This window comes from Ostrinia furnacalis, unplaced genomic scaffold (genome assembly GCF_004193835.3).
Source record: "Ostrinia furnacalis isolate ACB-3 unplaced genomic scaffold, ASM419383v2 OfSCF1132, whole genome shotgun sequence".
NCBI classification, from domain to species: Eukaryota; Metazoa; Arthropoda; class Insecta; order Lepidoptera; family Crambidae; genus Ostrinia; species Ostrinia furnacalis.
Window position 1 is genome coordinate 1,303,352 of NW_021131371.1, and position 13,304 is coordinate 1,316,655.

At 35.6% G+C, this 13,304-nt stretch overlaps 1 protein-coding gene across 1 annotated transcript in view; it reads right to left on the reverse strand.

Annotated features, from left to right (window-relative positions):
* The window catches only part of rho-5 (rhomboid-5), a 163,439-nt gene that overhangs the window by 36,097 nt on the left and 114,038 nt on the right, over positions 1–13,304 (reverse strand). Inside the window, exon 2 of the mRNA XM_028302582.1 lies at positions 7,245–7,616. Within this exon, the coding sequence (XP_028158383.1) occupies positions 7,245–7,616 (372 nt within the window). The remainder of the gene's footprint in view (positions 1–7,244; positions 7,617–13,304) is intronic.

The window sequence follows — 13,304 nt, forward strand, 5'->3', positions numbered from 1 at the left end:
TTGATCATGGGTGGTAGGTATTTGAAGACAGTCCGTGTTAAATTATGGATTGATTTACGAGGACATAAAAATCCGGACTATTTTTAGGTTTTCGTGCGAGTCAATGTAATACACTTAATAACAGAAAGTATTAATAGTAGGATACCGATCGTTGCTTTATTTCTAGACATGAGCAAAGCATTCGATTTTGTTCCTCACAAGAGACTCCTAAGTAAGCTATGGTATTAGAGGTAATGCTTACGATTGGTTGGAAAGTTATATTACGAATAGACAACAATGTACGGAAATAACAAATGTAAACGACACTAAACAACTACTTTCAGGTCTAAATATCGAATAAACGCCTGTGGAGTGCCACAAGGCAGTGTGCTAGGACCTCTACTGTTTTTACTATACATTAATGACCTGCCTAAGGTAACAAAACATACATGTTTTATGTTTGCAGACGATACCACTGTGTTGATAAAATGTAATGACCAAAACAAATTTAATGACGATATTAATGAAACCTTAAAGAGTCTGATAGAGTGGCTCCATTTAAACAACCTTAAAATAAACATTGAGAAGACAAATTTTGTTCAATTTTCTTCCTACAAGGCAAAACCATTAAATTTGTTGGTCCAATATAATGGTGAAACTGTTGACATGAAAAACGATGTGAATTTTCTTGGCTTTACTATAGACAAGAATTGTAACTGGAAAGCACATATAGAAAAATTATGTAAAAAAATTAATAAATTTGTATACGCTTTACGACGTCTCAGTAATATTTCGTCTACCGAAACTGCTATTTCTGCGTATCATGGTTATGTGTCGTCCCTACTCAACTACGGTACTTTGTTATGGGGTAACTCAGTTGATATAAACAAAGTTTTCATAGCACAAAAAAAATGTATAAGGGCAATTTGCAGAGCACATTTTTTGGAGTCTTGTAAACCCTTATTCTTACAACTTAAAATTTTACCATTACCATGCTTGTACATAAAACAAATGTGTATATTTGTAAAACAAAACCCTCAATATTTTGTTACAAGAGGCCAATATAAAAATAAGCAAACGAGACACCAAAGTAGAATAATGTTTCCTAGCATAAGACTGCAATTATTTAAACGAAGCCCCTATTGTATGGCTATTAAAATATATAATAAGTTACCTGAATTTTTTAAACTGTTGCCGCTAGAGTTGTTTAAAAAAAAAGTTGAATATCTGGCTTTTGAATAAATGCTATTACTCAATACAAGAATACTTTGACGACAAATTATTATGATTAACAGACTATTTAATTTTCTCGACTAGAATTATTTATTGTAAAGCATGTTAATATAATCCATTGTAATAATAATCCTGACATTCAAACGCTGTAATTTATTATTGTTCTTTTGTACTTACATTATTTTTATTTTTTTTCAATATTTGCACGACTAATTAAGTCAACATGTGGACATGCCAATTGTAATAATAATATCTTGTAAAACCATGTAAAAGCAAATAAATATTTCTGATTCTGATTCTGATTCTGATTCAAATGCAGCATAACATAGACAAATTCTCCGATTTACAGATGTGTCAGACTTTGTTAGCAGTTTTGGATCGCTGTGAAACAATGCGCATAGAATGTCTTCTTAGCCAATGTTCTTTGTCTTTATTGTGTCTATGGAAACTACTGAAAGCTAAATTAGGTATACTTATATATTTACTGGTCAATATCGGAACAGATAAAATCGTTTGGCATCAGATAATTTCCAAGAGGCACAAAATAAGTATTCGTATTAAACATGAGTGGTTTAATGCGAATACATTTTGTGTCTCAAATTAATGATAAATTATAATAATCTCCATCAAAGTCAAACGCAATGAATCTTTTATTATTCGTTTTATTCAAATTGTTTGAGCTTACAATAACTTTTAGTTCATAATATTTTCAGTTCAAATTGATTTGCTGTTTGAAACACGTCCACCGTCACGTAAATGGAGCGCTTTGAAAATTTATCAACTACTATTATTGCCGTAAAAGCTATAGTTCTGCGGTTTCTATTTCTAGCAGTTTTGAAACTCAAATTTTTAGTCCTGTTTTAGCCACCGAACATTTTAAAATTATTTGATTATTACTTTTTAACACGATATTTTAAGAAATACCTACGTCATTTTTATTTCATCTACCTATGTACGGTAAAAAATCATTGATTATGGACAAAGGTTGACTACTTTAAAAACAAAACGAATAGGGATAGCTTAATCAGGTAACCAAAAATATTTTTAGATTTCGATGGTGGTTATTTTGCTAAAATTGAGCACCACAATCTCTTCCTTTCGTATCGTACAGTACAGTATATTCTGTGAAATTACTTACTACTACTTCCATCTCAATTGGCAAAAACAACGGTCTACTCCACTCAAAGTTGGAATAAACACGGAACCCTAACTTCGTACGTCCGTAAGTTAGGGCAGAAGTGTCCAAAGTTCGTTCGACAGAGCCCGGGCGGCGCCGCTTGGCCTGGAATTAACTGGGCATTAATAAGCTCGCGGACGGAGTCCCGCAGGGCACACTACTCATGCACTTGGTTAATTTTGTTTTTGAGTGCATCCCATATTTAGCAGTTTTAGGTTCGTGCAGCTAGTATGAATAAGGTCTGCAGGAATAATGAGATTTAATATGTCAGGCCTTTTCACTTTTATATTTTCAAAATTTACCTTCATACACAAAGAAAAGTAAAAAGTATAAGGGTACGCGGACTCCCGCAGGGCACACTACTCATGCACCTGTTTAATTTTGTTTTTGAGTAGGTACATCTCATATTTAGCAGTTTTAGGTTCGTGCAGCTGGCTAGCAAGAATTAATATATTCGGCCTTTTTCACTTCGTTTTAACTAAGGACGTTACCGCTGGACTAAGGCCTACCCCAAAGTATAGTCTTTTCTACCTTATTAATTAAGTGAAGATGCACTACTGATTTTACCTTTTTGTTTTCAAAAAATATTACACAAAAATACAATAGGTACTTAATAAATATATTTTATAAATAAATCTTTGGACAATTTCACACAGCGCCAGCTAGCCCCAAAGTAAGCAACTCAATGCTTGTGTTATGGGTGCTAGCTTAATGGATATGCTACTTATATACTTTTTTTTTATTAAATACATACCTACATATTATACATATTTACACCCAGACCCGTCACAGAAATTAAAATTCATCATTTCAATTTCTGCCCGGCCGGGAATCGAACCCGGGACCTCTCGGCATAGTAGTCCGTTCTGAACAACTACACCAAACGGCCGACTTAGATATAAAATAGACATAAATCATAATTATTATGAACATTTTCATTATTTATTTTTAAATTATACATACTTCTGAAATATAATCATTAAATTGATCCATAAAATAACGAAGTAACTAAAAACCCCCTGCAACAAATTACTATGGTTAGCGATTATCACGCTAATTTAGCCCGACTTCACTCAATTAGTTGAGGGAAGATTGGCCATTAAATAATAATCCAGTTCAAAAGCGATTATGTAAAGTAAATAGCCGGACAGACTGTACATAATCCTTTTAATATAATAACGACATAGACGGTCCTTGAGCCAATAAAGCAGTATATCAATGTCGTGTACCATGTCATTAATAGATCGCTAATTACTCATAATTATTGGGATGAAAAGTGGGTCAGGTTCATAGGCATTATTGACAATACCATTAGAGTAAATACAAATGAGTAGGTCATCTTCATAGAAACGCACCGAGCGCGGTTTGTATGTGAGCGCGCCAATACGTATGCAGCGCGCACGCACACACTGACAAAATTTAGCGTGGATTAGCGGGGTGTTGCGCCGTATTTTCTCAGTATGTGCGTGCGCGCCACATACGCATACGTATTGACGGGCTCGCATACAAACCACGCTCGGTGCGTTTTTATGAAGATGACCTACTCATTCGTGTTTACTCTGATACCATAGTAGCAAGTGAAAACGCGCAGAGTACCTAAATAAAAATATTGACAAAGGACTCTTTTGTTGTTTTGACTTGAGTCCTTTTTCTCCCAAAATAGGCTTCTGTTTAAGGTATAGTTATAGCAGAAAATAATAATGTAAACTTAATAGTTTACTGCTTATTGATACAAACATAATAACGACATTATTATGATCAAGTTTACAAAGCAAATTCGTAATTAATGAACATTGTTTCAAATAGCTGTGTATGATCAATAAGGTATTATGTAGTTAACAAGAAATTATTAATTTGACATAAAATACAGGGTGTCCCAAAAACAATGGATAACCCTGTAACCATCGATAGGCCTCGCCATGATCTCCCTAACGTTCATTTTTGACCCCAGTAAAAATATCACCGTTTTCAAGATTTTTAAGTTTTTGTGCATTTTTAGAAAATTGCCACTGAATAAACCACGGATACTCTCGGCGCACTTAAGGGACTCTTATCTAGGTTTAAATAAGACGTCAATATGTAGGTGACAATTTATTGCTTGACACAGGTTGTCAATGGTTCACAGATGTTGTCAAAGGTTCAAAATACTCCAGGTATATAAAGCCAGGGAAAAAAATCTGGACACCGCGGTACAGCTTTACACGTCTCAAAGAGCAGTGACATCTCTCGGCAAATAACACAAACAAGTTTCATGGTAGGTTTATACAGCCACCTGCGATTACTTTTTCTTATGCCATTTCTACAAATGAGGATACTTTTCAATCTAGTTTTTTTCCTTATCACAAGGGATAGTTGGGCTATCAAAAGAAAAGATCAAAGTTCAACAAACTAGTTTGAAAGTATGAAAATTTTAAGAAATTGCAGAAGAGAAGGAAAAATTAATTCATTGTCTTGCACTTTTGATCAGCCATCGTGTTAAAAAAATGTAGGAAGACCATCGTGCCCATTACCTTAAAAACTTCCTTGGTTAATTGAGATTGTAAAAAGGTATCACAAGCCTATGTATCCTGTATTATTTTTATGTTATGGCTACTTGAATAGCAACTAGTATGAAAACTGCAAAAATGAGTTTTTCTCGTAATAGTTAAACTAGGACTGTATAGTGGCATTAAATACAAATGGATAATTTTTAGCGTAGGAATTTTAATAAAGCAACATTTTATCATCATCATCATCATCATTTTAGCCATAGGACGTCCACTGCTGAACATAGGTCTGTACCCTAATGATTTTCATAATGACCGCTTGGTAGCGGCCTGCATACAGCACCTTCCTGCTTATCTTTATGAGGTCGTCGGTCCACTTTGTAGGTGGACGTCTTACGATACGCTCTCCGGTACGTAGCCTCCACTTGAACCCTGCAGCCTCAGTTCTGCGAACTACTGTGCCTTGCTCTTTGCCACTTCAGCTTGCTGATCCGTCGGGCTATGTCAGCGACTTTAGTTCGTTTACAGACCTCCTAATTTCTGATACGGTTTCGTAAAGAAACCCGAGCATAGCCCCTTCCATAGCACACTGTGCAAAAAATCCACGTTTCCGAGCCGTGTATCATCACGGGTATCTGTCTATAGGCACATTTACAAGGTGTAAAACAAAAATTAAGTAATCACAAAAACGCAGAACGGACTGCCAATGGGGCAACAGGGTTCAAGTGGAGGCTACGTACCGGAGAGCGCAACGTAGGACGTCCACCTACAAAGTGGACCGACGACCTCATAAAGATAAGCTGGAAGGTGCTGTATACAGGCCGCTACCAAGCGGTCATTATGAAAAGCATTAGGGTACAGGCCTATGTTCAGCAGTGGACGTCCTACGGCTGAAATGATGATGATGATGATGATAAAATGTTGCTTTATTTAAATTCCTACGCTAAAAATTATCCATTTGTATTTAATGCCACTATGCAGTCCTAGTTTAACTATTACGAGAAAAACTCATTTTTGCAGTTTTCATACTAGTTGCTATTCAAGTAGCCATAAGATAAAAATAATACAGAATACATAGGCTTGTGATACCTTTTTAGAATCTCAATTAACCAAGGAAGTTTTTAAGGTAATGGGCACGATGGTCTTCCTACATTTTTTTTACACGATGGCTGATCAAAAGTGCAAGACAATGAATTAATTTTTCCTTCTCTTCTGCAATTTCTTAAAATTTTCATACTTTCAAACTAGTTTGTTGAACTTTGATCTTTTCTTTTGATAGCCCAACTATCCCTTGTGATAAGGAAAAAAACTAGATTGAAAAGTATCCTCATTTGTAGAAATGGCATGAGAAAAAGTAATCGCAGGTGGCAATTTTCTAAAAATGCACAAAAACTTAAAAATCTTGAAAACGGTGATATTTTTACTGGGGTCAAAATTGGACGTTAGGGAGACCATGGCGAGGCCTATCGATGGTTACAGGGTTATCCATTGTTTTTGGGACACCCTGTATTCATTGATTGACCATCCAATCATAATATTGTCCTAATATGAACACAACCAAATTATTACGAATTCTATGGAATTTTTGTGTCCTGTTTGAGTTATAAGTTAAAAAGGATATGAAATTATTTTAACGAAGTTACACACTTCGAGTTTCCATCGAAATGTAATTTGAATACAAGTTAAATGAAAAGTTCAAATGAAAAGCTTTTATTCATTCATTTCGAAGTCAACTTGAATTACAAACAAATATTGAATTTTTATTCAGAATCAAACTACCAGGTAGTTTCTGGTTTTTACCGATACAAAAGTCTCACGAAAAAGTTCCTGAATGCAATGGAAAATGTATACGACCCCATTCGGAATGGATACAAGTTTTCATATTACAATTGTAAGAAAATGGAGCACGGTAATACAGTTACCTGCATTTAATCTCGGCGCCATATTACGTGTTCGGCACAAGTGCCAAAATTGTTATTCTCTTTCTCATTTAATAAAACAAACAGACGGACGCAGTGTTTAAAGTTCTACTGTTAATTCCAGTTTTTCCAGTTTCTTCCTCTTATGAATCGTAACAAGTAACAACTGTACAAGGTTATACTTATTATGTTCGTAGTTCCGTACCTAACATAAAGCTTTCGAGTGTAAGCTATTTGTTGCTTGTTGATATTTTATCCATATTACTTCAATGATAAAGAAAACAGCCAGACAGTGTCTCAAAAACGTCGCTGACGCATCATCAGCATCAGTCATTAATTTCGTCGTCGTTAACGTCGACGCTGCGACATTTTCCATATATTTTTTATGAACGCAGAACTAATGGGGCATCACCCTAATCTAAGAAAAAATAAAGCCGCAAATCCACTCACCTAATATCATCATCATCAGGATGATGGTCCGGCGGTAGATCGAGCCGGAGGTCGCCGAGCGCCCGCGCCGCGTGCCTCCTACGCCTCTCATACCACAGCCTCCTTTGTTCCCTCTCGTTATCCCTTTGCACCCCAAAAAAAGTCTGCGTCTCTCTTTTAAGGTAATCCCGCACCGCCACAGTGTGCACTCTTCGTAATCTGACCCCGTCTTCGGGGGCGGGTTGCGGTACGGGGTCGGGGGGCGGGGCGTGCGCGGGCGGCGCCGAGACGATGCGCGGGGGTGAAGCTGGCGCGGGGAGCGGCGGCGCCGACGCGGGCGCGGGTGACGACTGGCACGCAAGCTGAGGTGCCAGCAGCCCCGCGCTTGACCTCCTGTAACAAAAAGAAACAGAAAATTAGGACTTTGCTATGAATGTTGAACTTCTTTCAGAAACACGATATTACAGAATATGTATCAATAATTATGTCAATCACCAGGGTGGTTGCTTCTATAGAAGAAAAATATTATAGTAAATCAGCTCAGTGTCAGTCCGTGTTTTTTACCAAAGCTGAAGGAAAGAAGGAAATTAACTAAACAACTAACTTATTCCCAGTGCCGTTGACCCTCATTCGACGTCAATATACTATAACTACTGTCCCAATAGTCCTTTGTGGCACGTAAATAATTTGGCAACAACAACCTTGGTGTATTTGTCAACAATTCATTTAATACGTAGCAATTTCGGTGGACATTTCGAGTGAGCCTACGGGACATCGATATGGAATTCATTATTCAAGCAGTAGCGTCGAAATTTGTCGAATTGATTCGATATTTCCTGCTGTGTCATTACAAATCGAGTAGACATCGAGTTAATCCAATTATCTGACAGATTTCACAAATCCTCAGACAGGGGTGAGTAAACTGATAGACAAAGAACAAAAATATTTTAGGATTGAGCTTTTCCATGTTTTTTGTTAGCAAATTAATTAAAAAATGTTTGCGTCTCTGTAAGTACTCGAAAAGTAACTTTTACATTCGAAGAGATAATAGTCTAGAGATATAAGGTCAAAACACACATTTTTCATTGAAAACGTAATGAAAAGTCGATATCCTTGTATTAGATATAGATGACCCACGCTGAACTGTCCACCAAACTCAATGACAGGGGGGTGCTACCATCGTTCAACTATATGGTTTCAATTATACGTTCAACTGTATGGCAAAAATCGGAATCAGCGATCCGGTATTGACGGTGGCACCCCACTATCAATGTCATGGATAGGACAGTTCAGTATTTTGGAACTATATTTCTCAGTATGACAGGTAATAGACGGAAAATACTAAAAGAACACATTTTACACAACATTACGAGCTTTATTACCTAGCAACCGAATATTTCTTTTCACGTCACAATCAAGTACATAGTAAATTCAAGATAATAGGCCGTAAAAGTAATATAATTCCATTTATCGTGACCAGCAATCGTCAGATACGTCTCGATGGTGAATTATTGTGTTATTACGTTATGTATTCAATAGAAATACGAGTATTATTTATGAATGTGGAATAAATTCTACTCGAGGTGTATTAAGAGGCCCAGGTGCGCACAGGAGCAAGCAATAATTCGCACTGACTAGTGATGTGCTGAGACATTTTTTAATCGAGTTAACATAAGATCAGATCATAGTTCAACAGTATATGAAATTGTAGACACAAACATCATCAAAAGAAATAAAAGTCATTATATTAGACAAAAGACTACGTCAGTCTGTTCACAGTAAAAATAAAAATTATAATAAAAATAAACTTTTTTAAAAACAAGCTTTTATTCTGAATTTCGAAAGCTTGTATCGCGCATGGAATTTATTTATCTTTTTCTCTGTTTGCGCTACAAGCTTTCGAAATTCAGAATAAAAGCTTGTTTTTAAAAAAGTTTATTTTTATTATAATTTTATTTTACACTTTTTAGTTATATCTTAATCTCAGAACCCTGGACATTATCTTACACTATAGTGCTCGAAAAGACAAATCCAACGAACCCAAACTTGATGAGTTTCCGCCGTTTTGTTTAGGAGTTCCTATGGCCACCTCCCGACTCTATCATCAGACCAGCTCAATGATACCATAATATTGCATTGTCATCGTACTTACATAAGTATACCAAATTTCAGCTCAATCGGTTGAGGAGAACTGGTCTTAAATTCAGTTGCAAGATTTGTCCCACACATACTAACAAGTGAAGTCAATATAAAGCTTGTAAAAAGAGAACTGATTTTGTTCAATAGCTTTCCTAAAATTCACAACAAAAGTCTACTAAACAGCAGAAAGGGATACAAAATAGCAGAAAACAATCGAAAGCTAATTCTACCAAAGAAAACCTACGGGTTCTTTAATAAGATAAAGTGATAAAGCATCACTTCACTTACGAACTTGCACTTAAAACATTACTCACAAGTATTACTTAAACCATTAATCGAAACAAAAATTCCAGCAAGCTGAATTACGATTTACGATCAACTTAATCGCGTAAATCAAACAAGAATTTAGTGCTCGAGTGTTCAAAAAGATAAAAAATCGAGTCGGTAATCGAGTCAGGTGATGGCACTCGGCATCGCACCGCGGCAAACACTACGTGAATCAAGATATAGCACTGGGTAAGCTAAGCAATGTGCTTGATAAATGTGCCTTATTATTGTGTCGCGTACTACGACTGAGTTGAATTGCTGATTATGTAATACACCTTTGTCAAACACGACTGTTTATATACCTATCTGACGGATATATTATTTACGTGACCTTGTTTTGATGAACTAGCGCATATTATTACAGCCGCCACCACATAATGTACTATTACATAAAATAGCATCTACTACATGTTACATAAGATACTACTGATTAGCTTAATATGCTTTAGCTTCATCTATTAGGTAGTTACGCCTGTCTTCTGATTGAATAATATTAGCACCTTTGTTACAATGTCCCAAAAAAATATTTTACTTATACCCGTTTTCACCATCAATCCCTAATTTTTAAGTGACCATAAAATTCATATTATGTGTTACAATACTCATACAATACTCATACTCATATACTACTCATACAATACTCATTCATATTATGTGTTATAATTATCACTTAAAAATTAGGGATTGATGGTGAAAACGGGCATTAGTCTTTTACTGTATTTGATACCAAATAAATATTTTTTCTTTCTTTCAAAGTCACATACTATTTGCAACTTAAAATGTAGCATTACTTTCTTGACTTGAATTCCTTTATTTAACCCAGATTAATTCCGTTTTCCAGTTCGAGCAATAGAGCTAAAGTAATTAACGCCGAGTCCATTCTAAAGTATTTAAATCTTATGTAGAGCAAATCTAGACCCACTTTCTAATCGCCGACTTGGAAAAACAAATGACGAACGCTTTCTGCGTTCTTAATTCAATATTAATTATTTCTTTTTTGTTTTATTTTTAATTGAAAACAAAAACTATGCATAAGAAGCAGTACCATGACTTTATAATCACACTTATTTCTCAAAAAATAAGACTGATTTTTCCGTGCATTGTTTTGCTTGACATAAACGCTACCAAAAATGAAAACAAACTTTTCACCGTTCCAATACACGTCATTGAAATTGACGGCAATAACAAAAGGCACGTGTTACACTATTGATAAAATATCACCGTGATGCCATTCCTCTCACGTGAGTGAACAAAGGTTGACGTGTACCGGGCGCGTTAAATTTTCTTCGACCTAATAATATAAAACAAAATATATATCTGAAAAGGAAAAATCCATATATTACATCTTTTTAATATCTTTATTAAATTAATCACGTTTCTTTGCTTCGTCCCAAATTCCTTCACACGGGACAGGAAAATAAACGACATTTTTGTTTCAGTAACACAAAACAAAATCAGAACTGTCCTGGACTCTGCCTGATCACTGCTTTTTCCCTGATTTTTCATGCTCGTACTGGTGTAATTTAAATTATACTTCTCAACACAAAAATAATTGTTATGATCAATGTTTATCCTTATCTCTAATACTATAACTTCGCGCTCAGTGTGTTCCAACCCTAATATAGCCACCGGTGACCATCTGATTGCTATTCTTAGCGCATGTCCAATATGGGACGGTATTGCGTGGCTATCACAGCCACGTCGATCAGGGCTCAAGTTACAATGGACTATTAAAGATATTGCTATTAAAAAGTTCTAGTTTGCCACGACACAATACTGGCCAGAAAGAAAACTTTAATTGATTAATTTAGAACCCAAAAGAAATCTTTCTAAACAAATAATATTACTTCTTAATCAAATAGATGTTAACGAAAATATTGGAGACAAAAAGCAATCACAACTTCAATTACACATAACCATTGTTTGAAAGAAAATACAATAAGAACTAATCAAAAAACAAAAGCAATGTTTAGTTTATAAATTGAAATACTTACAAAATAATCTCCTTACATAAAACATCTCCCATTCAAAACTTAACAAGACTCATTTAGACTATAATTTAAATTGCTCTAATTTTCTTTGAGAAATCAATCCATCCAAGAGATATTGTAGCTTTATTAAACTAACATCCTATATCTAAACTTATTGAAATTCAATTCTATACTTGCCAAATAAATCATCACCAAGAATGATTTACAAAGCTCTACGAACGCTACAGTAGTCGTAGCACTACGGAGCTACGGCGTAGTCCGTAGCACCATAATTTGTAGCGGGCAGCACGGAGGCTATAAATTAGTGGGCGGGCGGCAACAGCGACCACCCGGGATATATTAAAAGAGCAATTAACGTTGTAGTTTTACGTTCTACTGAGGATTCCTATTGCTGGGGTGCTCTGTAATACAAATGTGACTGCAAAGGGGCCATCCATAAAGTACGTCACACGAATTTCGTGATTTTTTTACCCCCCCTCCGTCCTTGTCACAGGTGGTCACATTTCTGAGACCCCCCCCTCCCTAGTGTGACGTCACATGTTTTGCAATTTCACATCGAAAAATTATTAAATTAACAGCAGTTCCGAAATTAGTTTTATTTCCATTTAAATTAAGTAATTTTTTTTATGAAATCAACTTTACATAAAATATTTAAAACAATTGAAATGTGATGTCACGAAACTTAGGACCCCTCCCACCCCTTGTCACACCATGTCACACTTTGTCAACCCCCTCCCCCCCTCTTTACGTGTGACGTACTTTATGGATGACCCCAAACTAAGGCTCGTATTACCAACACTGTAAATAAATAGCGCGTTATTTTTTTTATTAGTTAATGTACTCACGGCTTGATGTTCGGCTGCTATCCTGCAGCAATAAAAAAATTGAATACCAATCTAATACCTACGCAAAATCTGTCATTTACATTTAAGAATTTGAACCCACAACCTCTAGGGGTCATTAAACTCTAACAGATATCAAAGCATTGAAAACATCTGTCTAATAATAAAGCTAAAAACTTCTGCAAAGTAATTGTAGTTAAACTACATTTAAAACCGTACTCGTAAATCCTGAGTAAAAGTCGTCAAGCATTTTATGGACTAAAACTTTTACCAAACGTGTTTCTCAATAAAATAACAAAACAGTTTTGTGACATTTATTGTATAATAAAACACCCAAAAAACTTAAGGTTTAAATATTGTTCGCACTGAGACGTAAAAAACGTTTTGTGTCAGCAGTTTTCTATTGTGTTAATATCTGTGGTGGAAAATAAATATACTATTAAGGGCTGATTTTTCAATCGTCAGATAACTTTTAACTGAAGAATAAGTTTGGTACATTGACAGTTTCAATATGGGAAATAATAATATGTCAAAACTAGCGGCCACCCGCGATTTCATACGCGTGAATCCCGTTTTACCCACTTAGGGGTGGAATTTCGTATAATCCTTTCTTAGCGAAAGCCTACGTCATAACATCTACCTGCATGCCAAATTTCAGCCCGATCCATCCAGTGAATTGGGCTGTGCGTTGATAGATCACTATGTCAGTCAGTCAGTCAATCTGTCAGTCAGTCAGTCAGTCACCTTTGGTTATTCTACAGATAAAATGAAAAATAAGCCCT